Genomic DNA, 18489 nt, shown 5'->3' with positions numbered 1-18489 from the left:
GGGTTGTCTGTGGATAGGAAACAGAATGTCCACTATACTGTGAATATAAACATGGATTTGTATTTGTACTGAGCATATTTAAGATTGCCCCACTATGATATTTGCAGAAACACAATTTATTTCTAGTTTAAGTCACCTGAACGTGCATTACCCAGATCACCATGATACCCCAACATCCTTCCTGACTATGGTGAACTGAGGTTCTGATGCCCTTCCAATTAAAACTACATTTCAGGCTGGACCTACAGGACCTACTTCTTTCCATAACAACTACTAAAAAACAATGAATTTCTGCTGGGTTTATGAGACCACTCATCTATGTTTTGAGAACCTGTTGTCTAAGGCTTGAATGCCAACTACCTGCAATACCAGAACTCACACAAGGGACCATCCTATTAATCCCTGGCATCCTATAATGTGCAGGGGTTAGGCTTATCTTCCTTGTTTCATCGGGGACTGAATGTGAGGGAGACAACTGTGTTCACAAAGAAGAAATAGACAATAAATAAATGAAATAAACACCGGTCAGCAACTGAAACACTGTGAAGCAAGACACTGTGGGATTTAAACATTGTGAAGTGCAATATATTGTAGATTTTCAGGCAAGTTCTGCCTAACTTTGAATAGACTCTACAGGCTGGAGAACGTAGGCTTTTCTGTGGAGTTAGTCCTAGAAATTTGGAATCCTTACAAAGAAGCATCCAGCACTTTAAATATTTGACCAAACTTTTTTGCAGCTAGACTGCTATAAAACAGAAATTGAAATTTCCTATCTGTTGTTCTTTTGTGAGATTTACAATTTACCATCCACAGCTATAATTTCTGTGAGATAAAATTCAAACATGTGAGCCTACTATTCTTAGTTGCAATCACAAGCAGAACTGAGGGAAATACATTACCCCAACTTTTCATGACTTGAAAAACAAGAATACAAAAAGGTGGAGGAAATGCTATGTACATCCCTATTTTTGCATCAGTTCCACATTTCTGTCATTCTGAGCATATTGTTCAGATTTAGAACTAAACCAACCCCTTCAATTCATTTCTTTCAGACAAACATATAAGAACTAATTCATCCACACAGAATTCATTTCTGCCCTGAAGTACTCCCACACAGCTTGTTGCAGGAGTTATAAACACATTTCTGAAGCACAGGAAACTCAGCTCTAGATGATACTTAAAAGGAGACATTAAAGATAGAGCAATTCTGAGGATTCAGTAAAGCAACATATACTCACAGGAGGCCCGACCAGTTCTTCAATTGAAGAAAAATTAAAAATTCCATCTGTATCATTGAGTAGTAGCTAAAAAAGTGGTTAAGGAACAGGTTATTTCAAATATCACACTGGTTATCTGGAGTACTCATACGTTTTTTAGAAATTTGCACACAGTTTAAACTGTGTATCCCATTATAAACATGGGCAGAAAACTACAAGTAAGGCCAAAGATATGTATAAGCTATTTTTAACTTTTGTTATACACCTGGAATAACAAAATAGAGCACTTTCATTTCATTCCTTATGTAAGGACTTCAGAATGCTTTAAAAGCTTTTACTACCTGACCACCATATATTTTTAATTTGAAAACTTTTACAGCATATATTGTAGTCTGAGGTCATTTCTCCACAATAAAGATCAAAATAAAAGTATTATACCCCAATAAGTCACTGGCATTCTGAGATGGTGAATTTATCTGGCCACAATCTATCTTGTAGATTTGAGGTTTTTATTCTGGATATGTCTGCATCATACAATATAGTGACTCCTAAATTAGATCTGATCATGCTGCTGTGTCTACTTGGTGCAATATAGAGCAATCAATGAAATTAGCTTGGATCCCCAAAACAGTGTAGTCACATGCATGTGGAGCAACACCTAAGCTAATGCACTCTGAGTCTCCAGAAACCTGAACAGAGCAGAATGATAACAATGTTGTTATACTTCTTCCTATCCTGGAATTAGTGAGGTCTGCATTAGCTCAGACACCTGCAGACATTGATTGTAGAATCAGAATAATGAAGGTCGACCTGGACCTTTGGAAGTAATTTGTTCCAACCTCCTGCTCAAAGCTGGTCAAATTAGGTCAAGTCCAGTTGAGGCTTGAACAATTACAAGGACATAAATGCCACAGATACCCTGAGCAACCAGATTCAGTATTTGAGCATCCTCAGGGTAAAAAGTCTTTGCTTATATCTAATCAGAATTTCCCATTTTCCAACTTGTGTTGATTAAAGTCTCATGATAACTCTATGTACCTCTAAGAAGCATGTAGCTCCATCTCTGTATTCTCTAATTAGGTAGTTGTAGAGAGCAACGAATTTTCTCCTTAGCATTCTTTTCTCCAGGCTGAACAAACTCAGTTGTTTCCACTTCTTGTGTACCATGTCCTCTGGTCTCCTGACCATCTTGGTGTCTCTTCACGGGTCTTGCTTCACTATGTCAATATCTTTCTTGTACTAGGAAGCCCACAGTTGTACTTGATATTCCTGATGCAGTCTTGTGAATGTAGTCGCATCTCTCTGAGTTCATCAATTGAGCTGAGCCAATTTTCCACCTGTTTTTAGTCATCCTCTTATCCAATTCATAGGTTACCAGTTTGGTGATCATAAGGCTATGGGAGACTGCATCAAAAAAGTCAGGGCATGGTGTCCATCCCTTGGCCACAGGCAGGTGACCATGCTGGTCAGAAATGACTTGTCCTTAGTAAATCCAACTTGGCTGCTCTCAGTCACCTTCTTATCCTGATGTTTTGATAAGACTTTCATTCTGTTTTCAAGACAGCCAACTTTCTGGTTTAAATAAATGTTCCCAATACTATATCATGTGGTCATACATTAAGTAAGGGCAGTATGAAACTGCTTGCTCCACATAAATGCTGTAGATGAAAGAGATTTTTTTTCATTTCTTTCACTCCAACAGTCCAACAGTATGACTTCTAACCTTGTTTTGAATTCAGAAATATGTACCAAATATTCTTAGAGTCTTGAACTAGTACACTGGTTTAGCAGCAAGACACACCATCCATTTCAAGATCATGCTCTGTGTGCAGCCGTGTATTCCTATTCAATGTAATGAAAATCTTCTGAATTTCACAAGGCCAGGGCAGGACATGCCTTCAAAGAGCAGGATTTACTTAGCTCATGAATAAGCATGTTTTCAACAAGGCATTGTGAAATCTGAATACCTTTTCTTCACGTAACTATGTCCGGATGATAACTACCAGATTACAGTCCTTTTCATAATTTGTTATGAATATAGTATACAGGATCTAACTTTGAAATTAGTTTGAAAAAATCTTGTGTTAAATTCCTGGTTTGAATAGATGGTTTGACCACATGGTCATCAGAGGTCCCTTCCAATTGTCATGTGAGTCTCTGAATACTATTTTTTCTAATCTAGGATGTGAGGAAGGGCACAAGAGAGGACAGACCTACTTGGTCTTATCATATGTCATATTCTATCATATCCTATCCTATCATATCCATCTGAGCATGGCAACGCAAGCTTTCTGTATTTTGAGGTCCTGTTGGAATCATGATTCATGTAGCTAAAGCCTGTTACTTCTACTGGGTGCTGCTCCCTTCTCCCTGTCCTCAGGTTCTACAGAAAACTCTGGAAAGTTGTCACTGAAGCAAGTAAAAAGACTGTTTTAAATCCTACAGGAAGCAGTCCTTCTCCTGACCTGCATAAGCTCTCTTCTGGTTGCTCCAGGGGTAGCAAGATGCTGTTGGTTGCACTGCATTCCTTGTCCTACTTCGCCCAGAGAGGGAGCAGGACAGTGTCTATACTTTAATGACAGTAATAAGAGTTCTGCTGCTGAAATTGTTCTGCTTTGTCTACAGCTGGTGGCAGAAGTCCAGGAGCCCTGGGTTTACTCCATCTTTTCAGTACAGAATTACAGAGTTTATTTTTTTGTTTTGTTTTGTTTTGTTTTGAATTACTGAGTATTCATTCTCAATCCAAACCATAGTGAAGTCAGTGGAAAGAATTCCAAAGGCCTTGCTGAGCTTGGGAGCAGGCATTTTGTATGTTTTAGAAATAGAGTTTAGCTGCAAATGGAAAGTATGGTTGGAAATAAGTGAAGTCTACAAAGTGCTAAAGATACAAAAATACAGGGTGCAAAAATGATGATTAGAGAAAAAGACTGCACCAGGCACATAGTTATTTAACTTTCTTTTCAGATTTGCAAGCAGCTTTAATAGCCACAATTTAGCAACATAAATTTTCAACACATCAAATGAATTTAGAAAGTGTTGTCTAAAAAGTAAGGACAGTGTTGTTTTTCAGTTTTTGTTCACTGTTATAAAGAGGAAGAAACAATAGTTTTTCGCATGACAAATGGAGTGAATAAGCTGTTAATACAATTACAGAAAAAAGGGGTAACACAAAATCTTCTGACATTTGCTTTACTCCCCCCAGACATGAACCTTTCTCCAGGAACAGAGCTTTCATTCAGTTTGTGTACCTAAACTATGTATGAAGAATGGCAGCAAAACATAATTAATTGCTTAATCATTTTATATTTAAATCCAATTAAATTTCTCAATTCAACGTTATTTCATTATAGATTCCAACTGAGTTAGTTAGTATCTTAGTTCCAACTAAGATAGTTCAGAGTGATTAAATCCTAGCAAAAATTAATGTTTTACTAGTTATCATTTACCAGTTATGATGCAAGAAAATGCACAGAATATCACAGATTACTCTCCAAAAGAGCAAAATAACCAATACAGGATAAGAATTTTTAGTATTTTATACATTACTTTATATATATTTTTATATATACTGTATGTGTAGTATTAGCTGTATATTGGCTGACGTAGTAGCTAAGCCTTTCTCCATCACATTTGTAAAGTCCTGGCAGTCAGATGAAGTCTCTGGTTACTGGAAAAAAGGGAACATCACTCCCATTTTAAAAAAGGGTAGAAAGAAGGACCCAGGGAACTACAGATTGGTGAGCCTCACCTCTGTACCTGGGAAGATCATGGAACAGATCCTCCTGGAGGCAATGTTAAGGCACATATGAGACAAAAGGGTGATCTGAGACAACCAGCATGGCTTCACCAAGGGCAAATCGTGCTTGGCCAATCTGGTGGCCTTCTATTATTGAGTGACTGCATTAGTTGACAAGAGAAGACTGACCAATGTCATCTATCTGGACTTCTAAAAGGCCTTTGATATCTTTGACATCTTTTGACATCTTTGACATCTATCTGGACTTCTAAAGGCCTTTGACATCATCCAACATGACATCCTGGTCTCCAAATTGGAGAGAGATGGACTTGATAAGTGGACTGGACTATTCAGTGGATAAGGAATTGGCTTGAGGGTTGCACCCAGGGAGTAGTGGTCAATGGCTGTATGCCCAGGTGGAGGATGGTGATGAGTGGTGTCCCTCAGGGGTCTGTCCTGGGACTTGTGCTGTTTAATAACTTTAAATCAACTGTTTAATATCTTTTAAACTGTTTAATATATTTTAAATTTTAATATCTTTATCCACAACATAGTGGGATCAAGTGCAGCCTCAGCAGGTTTGCAGATGACACCAAGCTGAGTGGTGCAGTTAATACAACAGAAGGAAGAGCTGCCATCCAAAGGGACCTGGAGAAGTGTTCCAATGTGAACCTATTGAAGTTCAACAAATCTAAGCGCAAGGTAGTGCACCTGGGTCAGGGCAATCCCAGGTGTCAGTACAGACTGGATGAAGAACTCACTGAGAGCAGCCTTGTGGAGAAGACTGGCAGGTTCTGGTGGACAAAAAGCTTGACATGAGCCAGCAGTGTGCACTTGCAGCCCAGAAGGCCAACTGCATCCTGGGCTGCATCAACAGAGGGGTGGCCAACAGGCTGAGGCATGTGATTGTCCCCATCTGCTCTGCCCTCCCACTTGGAGTACTGTGCCCAGGTCTGGGGCCCCCAGCACAAGAAGGATGTGAATCTGTTAGAGCGGGTCCAGAGGAGGGCCACAAAGATGCTCACAGGGCTGGAGCACCTCTCCTGTAAAGAAAGGCTGAGAGAGCTGAGGATTTTCAGCCTGAGGAAGATAAAGGCTCCAGGGAGCCCTCACTGCAGCTTTTCACCACTTAAAGGGGGCTCATAAAAAATACGGAGAGCAATTTTTTGCTCAGTCAGATAATGACAGGACAAGGGCAATGGCTTTAAACTAAAAGGGGGGAGATTTAGGTTATAGGTTAGGAGAAAATTCTTCACTCAGAGGGTGGTGAGGCACTGGCACAGGTTGCCCAGATAAGCTGTGGATGCCCCATCTCTGGAAGTCTGGAAGTGTTCAAGACCAGGTTGGATTAGACCCTGGGCAACCTGATCTAGTGGGTGGCAAGCTGTTCTGTGGTTCTATGATAAAAAATTAGTATTTTTGAATACCAAATTAGCAGCAAACTGAGTTTTTTTGTTTTGTTTTGTTTTTGTTTTTTAGTATATATACAGAATAGTTCAGAGCAGACTTCCTAACTGATTAAAGGAGTGAATAGAGGAGGGAGAGAAGATTGCAAGTTTCTGAGACCCACAGATGTCAAAAGGGAATACAGAAGCCTGGAAATAGCTTGGTCCCACTATAGACCTCAGTTTTATTTTATCATATCTTTTCACAGTGTTAGAATTGGCTCCTGAAGGAATCAAATCCCCTCAGTTCACATGGAGAACATCAAATGAGGAGGAAAACGAGATCAAATGAGGACGAAGCCAATGCCTACTTTACTGTTTGACAACTAATGGTGAAGGTTGGCCAAGAGTCACAACCGTCCTGATCAGATCTTAATATTACAGCAATACTGAGACTTCATCAACTTTTTAATTTATTTAGCTATTGTCAAGTGGTATAAAACTGCTTTAGTTGTAGCCACTAAGACATTAAAAAAAAAGACTTCCTTCCTACTCTGATGGTTCAGTCCATTTGATTTCTATAGCCAATGAAGTATTATTGTCTTTGGTTAAACAATAGTTGAGTGAGTGAACTAATACATCCTGACCTGGGCAATGATTTCCCGGGATGTGCTATGGATCACTTAGATCACTTAACTGATGTCTGCTACTCTACCAAGGTCAAAACAATATCCACATTGCAACAGATGGTATTGGTATTTATTTTAGTTCTGTAATTCTAACTGCAATTGTTAGGTCTGCTTGCAGTAGTTCTTTTCATTTCTGAAGTTAATTACATATGAGGTCTGATGTTTTTCTGAAAAACTCTGTCAACAGAATTTGGATAATTTAATCTTCTATCTCAGCAAATATATATTAAGCAAAGATCCTGTTCTTATACAAACTGTGCGGTAAGTAGAACTCATTGTCATATATACCCACATATACTTACACATACACACAAGTTTAATCAACCGTTTCAAATCCAGCTTGTCAAGTCCTCAGAGAAATCATCTGATTAACAGCAAGTAGATTTTGAAGCATACGAGGATGTCTCAAAAATAGCTCTTGCTGTACCTCCACAGAATACCTGTTTGCTACAAATGTATGTAAAGTCTGTTTGCTACAAATGTATGTAAAGTACACAAAGTGTGTGCACCCTAGTTTGTACGGGAGCTTACTTCTTAAACTCCAATCTATTTAGAGAAGGAAATGTGTTTCTGTACAGATTTGTAATATACCTGATGCAATACAGCTTCTACCAGGCTCTACACACTTCTGTAACACATGATGAACGCAATTCATACACAGATTGTGGAGAATTCAGAGGATGGTTTCTTCAGGCCTATCTACATATTAGATAGACGTGGTGGACTCTGCCTACCACAACACACAGGGAGTCATGCAACCTCCAGAAAACTAGTCATTAGTTTGCTATGTTGGCTTCAATAATATTTTTATATTCCTTATCTATGCTGTCCTCCCATACTGAGATTTTTTGTTTGTTTTGAGGAGCAGACTTAAAACCTGAACATCAACACTAGAATTGACAGGTAGGTAACTGCTTGTGCCCTCTTCATGTTAAGTGGAGTTACAAAGACTTTGAAGCTTGACAAACGCACTTACCTCAGGTATTGCTATGATTGGTCCTGGTGGTCCTGGTGGTCCAGGTGGACCCACAATACTGTTCCCATCCTGTCCTCGTTCACCCTGTTTTAAAAGCATTACATGTGGAAAACCCATTTACTAAGCACTACAATTCACAGATTTCTCAGAAAGAATGAAATCCACCCGATCTCACCTGAGGTCCTGGGTCACCCTTCTCCCCTTTTGGCCCCTGCACATGATAATAAAAACAAGCAGAAATTATTTTAAAAGGAAAATGGTGAAAATGAGAATTCTCTATCCTCAGAAAATGCACAAGAGTAAAACACAGGTACAGAATGATCACCAGCCTCTCAAACCACAGATGGGACAAGCTAATTTCCACTCAGATCCACTGAGGGCATGATGTTTAAAATTATTTGTCAGCACATTTGACACTTCACAAACAAGAAACAAATGAGCACACACCATTTCATTAGCTGGAGATTAATTACAGAAGCCTTTCTTTCAGTGTAGTGAAATCAGCCATGCCTGGCTGCTTTTTCCTTTTTCAGCACTGACTGCCTCAGTTGTGTCCTGGATTGCCCAGTGAACTGGGCAGGGAAATACAGGTGAGCTAAACAGTCATTTTTCAGATAAGTTATTTCTAAGCTTGATCAGCCCTTCAGTATGATTCACTAGACATGTAGACAGCTCGTTTGGCATGAGTGAAAGGAAAGTGGCAGGGAATGAGCTGTAGGACTTCCCAGCTGAAGAATTTTTGAAGTCCCTGGGGCTCTTAAGCAGGAGAAATACATTAAAGCCATCTAATTTTTTTATTTATTTATTTTTATTTTTATTTTGGTTTCCATCTAATTAAAAGCAGAGATAAATTCTGAATAATTAAAAACAAAAGGAGAATTGAAGAATGAGAACTGGCCCCTGGAGAGGCCTGTATCACTTTTGAGTGGTGTGTGGTGTCTAAACTGTATGCTTCAGGTTAGGTAGGACAAACCCAGACCCAGCTCTCCATATACTGCTACCAAGTCCTGTAGAGGGCTCCTGCTGAACCTCAAGACACAAGTTTAGGAGCCAGTGTGTGTTAGGTGATCACAGGATATGATATCCCTACTCACCATATTTCCAGGATGTCCAGCAATGCCAGGAAAGCCTGGTTTTCCTTTTGTACCTGGCAGTCCCTACCACAGAAAACATATTGTTATTCAAGATAAACTACATGATTGAATACAAAGACTACAAGAAAAAAGCTACAAGATCTCATACAAACATACTGCTCCCAAAGGGACATACTATCTGAGTGGACTAGATAGTAGGTTGGGGGGTTCCATGGAGTCAGGATCAGTAGCTCTCAGTAGTCATCAGTCCTCTGCACTGCTCCTGCTGTTTCCTCCTCTCCAGATAAGTTTTTTTTTTTTTTTTTTTTTTTTTTTTTTTTTTAAATGCAGTTTCAATTATTCATCATCATTGTTTGCAACTCTGCTTAGCAAAAGGGTGAATTCTGCTGCTTTCCCTCAAGCTTTATTGTGGGTTATTCCCACCCTTTCGATTAAGTGACTCTCAAACTGGATGAAGTGGCAGCAGAGATATTGAATGTAGATGGGAGGGAGGGAGAGAGGGGGAAGGATTGGGATGTGGGGAAAAAAGTTTGGTATCTCCTGCTCTAGTTTAGTGGAGGACTGAACTTTACTGCTATGAATCTGATCAGTTACTCTATATTCTATGGGGAAAAAAAAATAAATTATTCCATAGTAATGATAATGAACTTTGCCTAGAAAAAATTGATAAAAGAAGACTGTGAATTCTTAAAGGAACAACTAAACAGTGAACTATCTTTTTATCTGCATCTGTTTTTCTCTGTCACATGAAAAAGCAAAAGAAATTACACAGAATAGCCTAATGATTCACCCAAGTGCTAGGTTAGTCCTGTGCTGTTTCAGTAGTGGTTTGTGTTTTCTTTTCATTTGATTTTTTTTTTTTTTTTTTTGGAAAAGGTTGTTTTGTTCTTACATTTTGTTTTGCTTCAGAAAAACTACTTCTGGGCTTTTACAGTAGATAGTACCATGACAATCTAAAAGACATAGACAATTCCATGTAAATGCTTGGTAGCTGTCAAAAAGGTAAGCTGAATAATAAAGATTATTATAAAAGGCACAGGGAAAGAAAAAAAAAAAAAAAGAAGAACAAAGAAGAACACAGAGCATTACTATTCCACTGCATATGCTTATTGTATGCCCATAACTTGAATACTGTGGATCATTTCAGTTCTTTCATCTTAAAAGGGTTCTAGTAGAAATAGAAAAACTTCAGAAAGAGCAATGGGAATAATGAAAGGTACAGAATGACGTCTATATGAGATCATAGAATCATAGAATCATAGAATATCCTGAGTTGGAAGGGACCCTTAAGGATCATCAAGTCCAACTCTTGACACCGCACAGGTCTACCCAAAAGTTCAGACCATGTGCCTAAGTGCACAGTCCAATCTCTTCTTAAATTCAGACAGGCTCGGTGCAGTGACCACTTCCCTGGGGAGCCTGTTCCAGTGTGCAACCACCCTCTCTGTGAAGAACCCCCTCCTGACGTCCAGCCTAAATTTCCCCTGCCTCAGCTTAACCCCGTTCCCCCGGGTCCTGTCACTAGTGTTAATGGAGAAAAGGTCTCCTGCCTCTCGACACCCCCTTACGAGGAAGTTGTAGACTGTGATGAGGTCTCCCCTCAGCCTCCTCTTCTCCAGGCTGAACAGGCCCAGTGACCTCAGCCGTTCCTCGTACGTCTTCCCCTCAAGGCCTTTCACCATCTTCGTAGCCCTCCTCTGGACACTTTCCAACAGTTTCATGTCCTTTTTATACTGTGGTGCCCAGAACTGCACACAGTACTCGAGGTGAGGCCGCACCAGCGCAGAGTAGAGCGGGACAATCACCTCCCTTGACCTACTAGCGATGCTGTGCTTGATGCACCCCAGGACACGGTTGGCCCTCCTGGCTGCCAGGGCACACTGCTGGCTCATATTCAACTTGCTGTCTACCACGTCCCCCAGATCCCTCTCTTCTAGGCTGCTCTCCAGCGTCTCATCGCCCAGTCTGTACATGCAGCCAGGGTTTCCCCGTCCCAGGTGCAGGACCCGGCACTTGCTCTTATTGAACTTCATGCGGTTGGTGATCGCCCAGCTCTCCAACCTGTCCAGATCCCTCTGTAAGGACTTTACGCCCTCATTTGAGTCCACAACTCCTCCAAGTTTGGTGTCATCAGCAAACTTGCTCAAAATACCCTCTATTCCTACATCCAGATCGTTTATAAAAATATTGAAAAGTACCGGCCCTAAAATGGAGCCTTGAGGGACCCCACTGGTGACCGCCTGCCAGCCTGACACAGCCCCATTTACCATAACCCTTTGGGCCCTGCCCGTTAGCCAATTGCTCACCCATCGTATGATGTTTTTATTTAGCTGCATGGTGGACATTTTGTCCAGTAGGATCCTATGGGAAACCGTGTCAAAAGCCTTGCTGAAGTCCAAAAAAATCACATCAGCTGGTTTCCCTTGGTCCACCATACGGGTGATCTTATCATAAAAGGAAATCAGGTTAGTTAGGCAGGACCTACCCTTCACAAACCCATGCTGGCTGGGACCAATGACTGCTTTGTCCCCCAGGTGCGCCTCAATAAGTCCAAGAACCAACTTCTCCATGATTTTACCAGGCACTGACGTGAGACTGACAGGCCTGTAATTGCTAGGGTCTTCTTTCTGACCCTTCTTGAAAATTGGCACAACATTTGCCAGCTTCCAGTCTACCGGAAGTCTACTCTACCGAGATGTTATGGTGTAAGCTAGGGCCATCTAGTTGGAAAAGAGACAAATGAGGAGATGGATGAAGAATATTGTGTTATATTCTAAAAGGAGAGAGGAATTAAGGATTCACTCTTCTAATAGAAGAAATAGTGAGCATCAAATGAAAAAAGCTGGAAGAAGTTCGTGCAATGTGTAGCTAAGTTGACAGAGCCCCTTGACACAAGATATCATATATCGTAAAAGTTTGTGTAAGTTCCAGGGAAGGTATCAAGTTCTTGCAGAAGAGAATTTCAGTGTACTACTTGCCCTTTTCTAAACTCAAACAGCATCTAAGCATCTGCTCAAACTGTATCTACTTTTGACTATTTCTGAAGGCAGGATACTAGGATGCATAGATAAGATCCAGTAAAACCACCAAGAATTATGTAATATTCTGCTGGGGTCTCTAAAAGAACAATAGATCCATAAAGCATCTAAAGTCAAATAGCCTTCTGTGTTGTATTTTTGGTGTGATAGAAGAAGTTCAAATTAACAATTTATAGGGCTCAAAATCCTCTCTCTACTTGTCCCTTATTATAGAACTACCATCATAAAAGATTTAATATGCCATCCTTTCAGGCATGCTGGTACGTGTAGATCAACTTCCTATTATTACAAATCCTGAATAATTTCATCATTTGATTTTACTAATGATTTTTAGTTTGGAAGAATAATACAGGATAGGTATGATGCTTTAATTAAATAAATTATTCAGAGACATCCTCATTTCCAGCTCCCTCCATATTTTAAGATTGTAGAGCTGCTCTTTGCTCAAATATAAGAGAACTAAAATACATTCCTCGTTTTCTTTTGTTTTCTTTTGTTTTTAACATGAGGATTGGAGAGGTTGACTATTCTTAAATAACTTTGTAACCAGTCCACTTACAATATATGCATGTGTTTGAAATGTATCTGTCATAGCATCAATACTAATTACTAGAACAAGCACCATAAGACAAAACACCTGTATGAATAATAATTAAGGAAATAATTTATAGCCTCAAGCAGATAAAAAAGATTTTAAAACAACAGTCCTATGCATTAGTGTATCAGCTTTAGTTACTTCACTAACAAATCTCTCTGCCATGGCAATGCTTAAAATATGCAGAGCAGATGGAATTTATGTCAAACAGAGTCTTACTGCGTTGTTGTTTTTTAAAAAATAAATAAGCAAATGCTGTTAGAAGATTGTGGCAATACTTCTGCAAATACTCAGCAAATAGAAGGGTAGATTCATAAAGGTTTTTATCTTGTTTCATACAGCAACTATTGATTTTAGAGCTGTGCCAAATGCAAAATAATTTTATTTTATTTTATTTTATTTTATTTTATTTTATTTTATTTTATTTTATTTTATTTTATTTTATTTTATTTTATTTTATTTCATTTCATTTCATTTCATTTCATATTTCATTTCATTTTCTACGTGTCCCAGTGCTGCCATCTGCTGTGATACATCTGCAAAAGGCACCCAAGTCAGCCATAGTCAGTCATGCAGAAAGCAGCGGGGACATGAGCAGAAACTTTGGGGTGGGCTCCAAGGAGGGTCCAAAGCAGAAAAGACAGGGATGGTGAGGGGGAAGATTGGACAGGAAATATGGACTCTTGCACCATTAACTTCTGCACTAACATGGTGGAAAACAGTGTAAACTGGCTGCTTTTGATGCCATGTTGCATGGCTAGAACTTGAATTGATCCAGTGGAGCAGGTCTAGCTTGCACACTGGTGCATGGGGTGAGTTAGACAGCTAGGACAAATTCCAGCTTGGAGGCACAGGCTGCATATTAGGAAAACCGTCTTTCCTAGATGGATAATGAAGCACCAGGACAGGATACCCAAAGACTTTTTTCATTCTCCTTGGAGTTATTTAAGACTCACCCAAACAAATTCATTGCTGATATGATCTGGTGTTGGTGATAATCCCACATTAAGTGTGATATTGGACTAGATGACCTCTGGGGTTCTTCCAGCTAATATTTCTACATTCCTGTACCTTCTGAATGGTCCATTTGGATTAGGAGTAACCTGGCTGCAGGAAAATGGCAAGCTCTAGCACAGAAATAGGGAACAATAGTGGCCTCTGTGTGGAACACTGGATTAGGGTTGTGGATGGGTCCTGAGACCTCTGCACAACACAAATGAATCTACTGTTGTACTACAGATACGTAGTGTAGTGGTGGAGTGCTTTGGTATGGTGTGCTAGCTATGAACCCTGTTAAGAATGGGTCAAGAGGTGGAACTCAGTTTTCACATAAACTTTGCTTATTTTCATTTCTGTTCTGCCAAAAAACAAAGTGGCTTCACAATACACCATGACATCACACACTTAAATAACTGGATTTTAAATATAATTTTAACCATATTTTAAACAGAAGTCTTAAGCAACAGGTTACCTGGCTCCTGACATTCACAACTCAACAGAGAAAGGTTCTGTTTTTCCAGAGAAACCTTCCTGAGCTTTAATAAATTGACAGAGCAGCAAGAAATGTTCATTGCCCCCTTATTATTCCCATATAAAGGAAACTAAGAGGAGGAAATGAGTGAGGTTTTAGATCAAGCTATATGAATTTCTCACCTTTGAACCTGGTGGACCAATATTTCCTCTTTCTCCCTGAAACAGAGACACAGTAAGTAGAGCTCAAAGATCAAAGTGAATGGTGATTACAAGGATTTTAAACATGTATGTTACTTTCCTTAGGGAGAAAAAAAAAAAAAAAAGACTGGATGGAGTAAAAAGATCAATAAAAACAGAGCACATTTTTGGTAAAGTGATGCTCAATATACATTTGTGAACTAGTTCTGGGGGTTTAACCTTCCAGTTGCAACCTACATCATAAGTGCTTCTGTTTAGCACACATTACTTCTGCTGTGCATGCACCAAGCTGCATGCCTGAACCTTCCTTTCGGTGTCTGGAAAGTGAATATAGTAACATTCCCCAGATATACCAGTGCCACAGTGATCTTGTGCATCCACAAATGACCCACATTCTTGCTTCAATACAGTTAAATTAGCCTCCTCCGTACTACTGCTCTCCCCATCTACCCAGACACTGTGTCATAACACAAGTAATGTAATGAGTACTGTCCTGTTACACCTTCAGGTCTTACTCTGCAGCACTCTGGCTATGAGTAGACATGATTTCTTGATTTCACTAGACAAAGAATATGCAATGTAGTTCATTTTAATTGAGATGGATAATATGAAAAGGAATAAAGCATCAAGAAGCTATTGCCATTGCCTGGAATGTTATGTTTATGCTTACAGTCTTTCAGGAGTGTTTATATTCTTAAGTTAATGAAGACTGTAGATTCTTTTTAAAGGAAAGTAGTTTTTCTTAATAATAACTGTAAAAGCAGAGTTTGGTCTTTATTTGTTAGGAAAGACATTAAACTTTGGTCACAACAGGCCTTCACTGTTGGGTGTTTGAAGGATGAAGGAGATATGAAACACAACTTTATCTTGAATATACCGTGTGAGCCTTTGTTTTTTGGAAGTGGGTAGCTGTTGTATTTTGCCACTGTTGCCTAGTGAAGTCTTTTATAACCATGAAAAGTGGGTGGAAATTTCATCCCCATGAGAATTATAGTGTATTACAGCCACTTTATATTGATTTTCTGTAGTGTATCTGATTTTGCAAGAAATTAAGCAACACATAATCTGTTCCTTTCTGTGTCTCCATGATCTTGGGGATGAATGACTCAAGTTTAAACAACCATAAACTTAGTGTAGGTGGTAGTGAACTCTCTTGGTCAAAATTTATGACTATCTTTTCAGTCCTAGTTGTGTTCATAAATGCATCATCATGCTATCCCCATACTCATAAGTAATGCTGTCTTCCAACATTAACAGGAGGACTTGTTACCCAGTGGAGGGACTTTTTGCAGCTGTGTAAACTGAGCACTACACTAGACTCTACATATAGCAGACTGGACAGATCTTAGATTGGCATTGTTCTATGAAAGAGATGCATGCAGCTGTTGCTGACAATGTCCTTTCTGAGTAACCAGTGACCTGTGCTGTGTATAAATTTAAGGAAGAGAGGGTGGAGTCCACAACCTATTATTTTACATTTCATGCTCTCTCAGTGTTCCTGTCATTTCCCAGGGCAATGAAGACATGGAACATCTTTAACTTCATACAACAGATTGAAGGTGCTGAAAAGGTGTTGCCATGCTGTACTATTAAATTGAGCGGTACTAAATCTTCATACAGGATTAGAAGCAAACTCTTCCCGGCTAAGGCTTCATTTTGGGAATATGCCCTTTTATCTTTTTTTCACATTTCTCTGTTTTTTCTACATGGCTTACTTAACCAACAGTAGCATCAAGGTGGAAAAATTCTGTCACAGCTGAGCTCAAAGAAAAAAAGAAGGCAAAGAACAACTCTCTTTTCCCCCAACATTTTCAGAATCTTTTCTCATCACTTTCTTATCACTTATCACAAATGACACCAGAAGGTCTTCCTACAGCTTCCTCTTATAACAAAACACATGCAACCTCCTGGAAACCAGAATGAAGTATCAATGAGCAACAAAGAGGAACTGCCAAACTTCCTAAAAAATTAAACAAAAGTGCCATGTTACAGCAGGTGTCTTGGGGTCTAAGTGCCCCATATGCACCATTCTGATATGGATAAGAAATAATTTATAGAAAAGAAAGAAATAAGAAATAAAATAAATTCTATTAATACACATTGTGTGTTACCCAGTGTAAAAGGAAACACAATTAATCTAGTACTTACCCCATATATAAATGTTAACCATAAAGTTGTTTTTTTAAAGGCAAATACTGGGAATATAGAAATCAAAAATATACTCCAAAGCAAAATAGGCTAGCTTTGATATGTTCTTGTTCATACAGTACTTTTGGTCCAAATGCTGTCCATGTCTTTCTGCAGAACCCTGTTAAATCTCACTGCATTTACAGGCAAATCCAGGCAACATTTCATAACAAATTTTCTCAGAAGAAAAAAAAATCATAATTGCAGCTGTTACAAAAAGAGGATCCGAGATCAGAAATATCAACAGAGTAGTAAGATACAAGCACTGCTTTATATTCATTGTTCTAGTAAATAGTGCCTTGATTTATATTATGCAAAGAGCTAAAGGTATTTTTTTTCTTAGAATGACTTTATTTCTAATACTTTCAAAAAAAAAAAAAGTACTAGTATGCAGTAACAAGAATTAAATTCTTGAAGTACATTTGTTGCAAGGGATTACTTTCAATTGTTTACTTTTTTTTTTTTTTTTTTTTTTTTAATTTACCTCCTTGTATAAGATTACATTGTATTAACAGAGTACAGGTAATATGGTAATGTCTTGCCAGGCTAAAAATAGCTTGAAACATAGTTTTTGGAATGCAAATTCTACTTGTCAGTTATAAAGGTCAATTATGATCCTTTAAAGGCAAAATTAACTGTCCCAATATGGATCATTTGAGGGGGTAGAACGGAAAAAAGAAATCCAACAAATGATTGAGTCATCTCCATCTGGAATATGAAGAGAAGACACTGTCAAATAAACCGCCAACAAAAATTTACACTGATCTGTGGTAGAAAAAGAATAGAAACCCTGGAAATTTTAGCTACTCTAACAGACGAAATTTTATTTTGAGCAACAAAGAAGAACTGCCAAACTTCCTAAGAAATTAAACAAAAGTACCATGTTACAGCAGGTGTCTTGGAGTCTAAGTGCCCCATTGGTATTTATGCACCATTCTGACATGGATAAGAAATAATTCTATTAATACACATTTTTATTACAAAAACTTTTAACAACAACAACAACAAAAAATATTTTGTCTGTTAGACAAAACATAACCACTACATTCTTAAAAATGTGTGAGGCCCCACATGGAGTGCTACATCCAGGTCTGGGGATCCCAGCACAAGAAAGACGTGGAACTGTTAGAGTGGATCCAGAGGAGGGCCGCAAAGATGATCAGAGGGCTGGAGCACCTCTCCTGTGAAGAAAGGCTGAGAGAGCTAGGGATGTTCAGCCTGGAGAAGAGAAAGCTCCAGGGACACCTCATTGCAGCTTTCACTGCTTAGAGGGAGCTCATAAAAAGTATGGAGAACAACTTTTTGCTCAGTCAGATAATGACAGGACAAGGGGAATGGCTTTAAACTAAAAGGGGGGAGATTTAGGTTAGAGGTTAGGAGAAAATTCTTCACTTAGAGGGTGGTGAGGCTTTGGAACAGGTTGCCCAGATAAGCTGTGGATGTCCCATCTCTGGAAGTGTTCAAGACCAGGTTGGATGAGGTCCTGGGCAACCTGATCTAGTGGGAGGCATCCCTGCCCATCACAGGGGGGTTGGAACTGGATGATCTTTAAGGTCCCTGCCAACCCAAGCCATTCTATAGTTCCATGTTTCTATGATAAAGGATGAATAAAAAAATCATTGGATAGCTATATAGTGGGGATAATTGTAATTTACTTCTTAGCAGCTGCTTTGAGTTACAGCTCTCTTAGAAGCAGATACTTTGTTTTCTCTCAAACACAGTCTGGAACCTCTGGAGTTATCACTGGATGTGACTCATAATGCTTTTATGCAGTACCAACAAGTATATAAAAACCTGTTCCTGATTAAAGGGAAATTCCAGAATTTTGTTCAGCTGCAATAAGATGTTTTTCAGTATTTATAGCAGAGTGACTTGGAAACCATGTCTGTTACAAAATCAAA

At 39.0% G+C, this 18489-nt stretch overlaps 1 protein-coding gene across 1 annotated transcript in view; it reads right to left on the bottom strand.

The window, feature by feature from the left end:
- COL15A1 (collagen type XV alpha 1 chain) overlaps window positions 1-18489 on the bottom strand; it is a 112852-nt gene that overhangs the window by 38516 nt on the left and 55847 nt on the right. The window contains exons 13-17 of the mRNA XM_082752800.1: window positions 14384-14419; window positions 9098-9160; window positions 8179-8214; window positions 8004-8087; window positions 1239-1304 (exon numbers count right to left, since the gene is read on the bottom strand). Of these exons, the coding sequence (XP_082608926.1) occupies window positions 1239-1304; window positions 8004-8087; window positions 8179-8214; window positions 9098-9160; window positions 14384-14419 (285 nt within the window). The remainder of the gene's footprint in view (window positions 1-1238; window positions 1305-8003; window positions 8088-8178; window positions 8215-9097; window positions 9161-14383; window positions 14420-18489) is intronic.

Source organism: Aythya marila (genome assembly GCF_965140915.1).
Source record: "Aythya marila genome assembly, chromosome: 2".
In the NCBI taxonomy this organism is placed as follows: domain Eukaryota; kingdom Metazoa; phylum Chordata; class Aves; order Anseriformes; family Anatidae; genus Aythya; species Aythya marila.
Note: the sequence above shows the minus strand (reverse complement) of the source record. Positions and strands in the feature narration are given on the sequence as shown.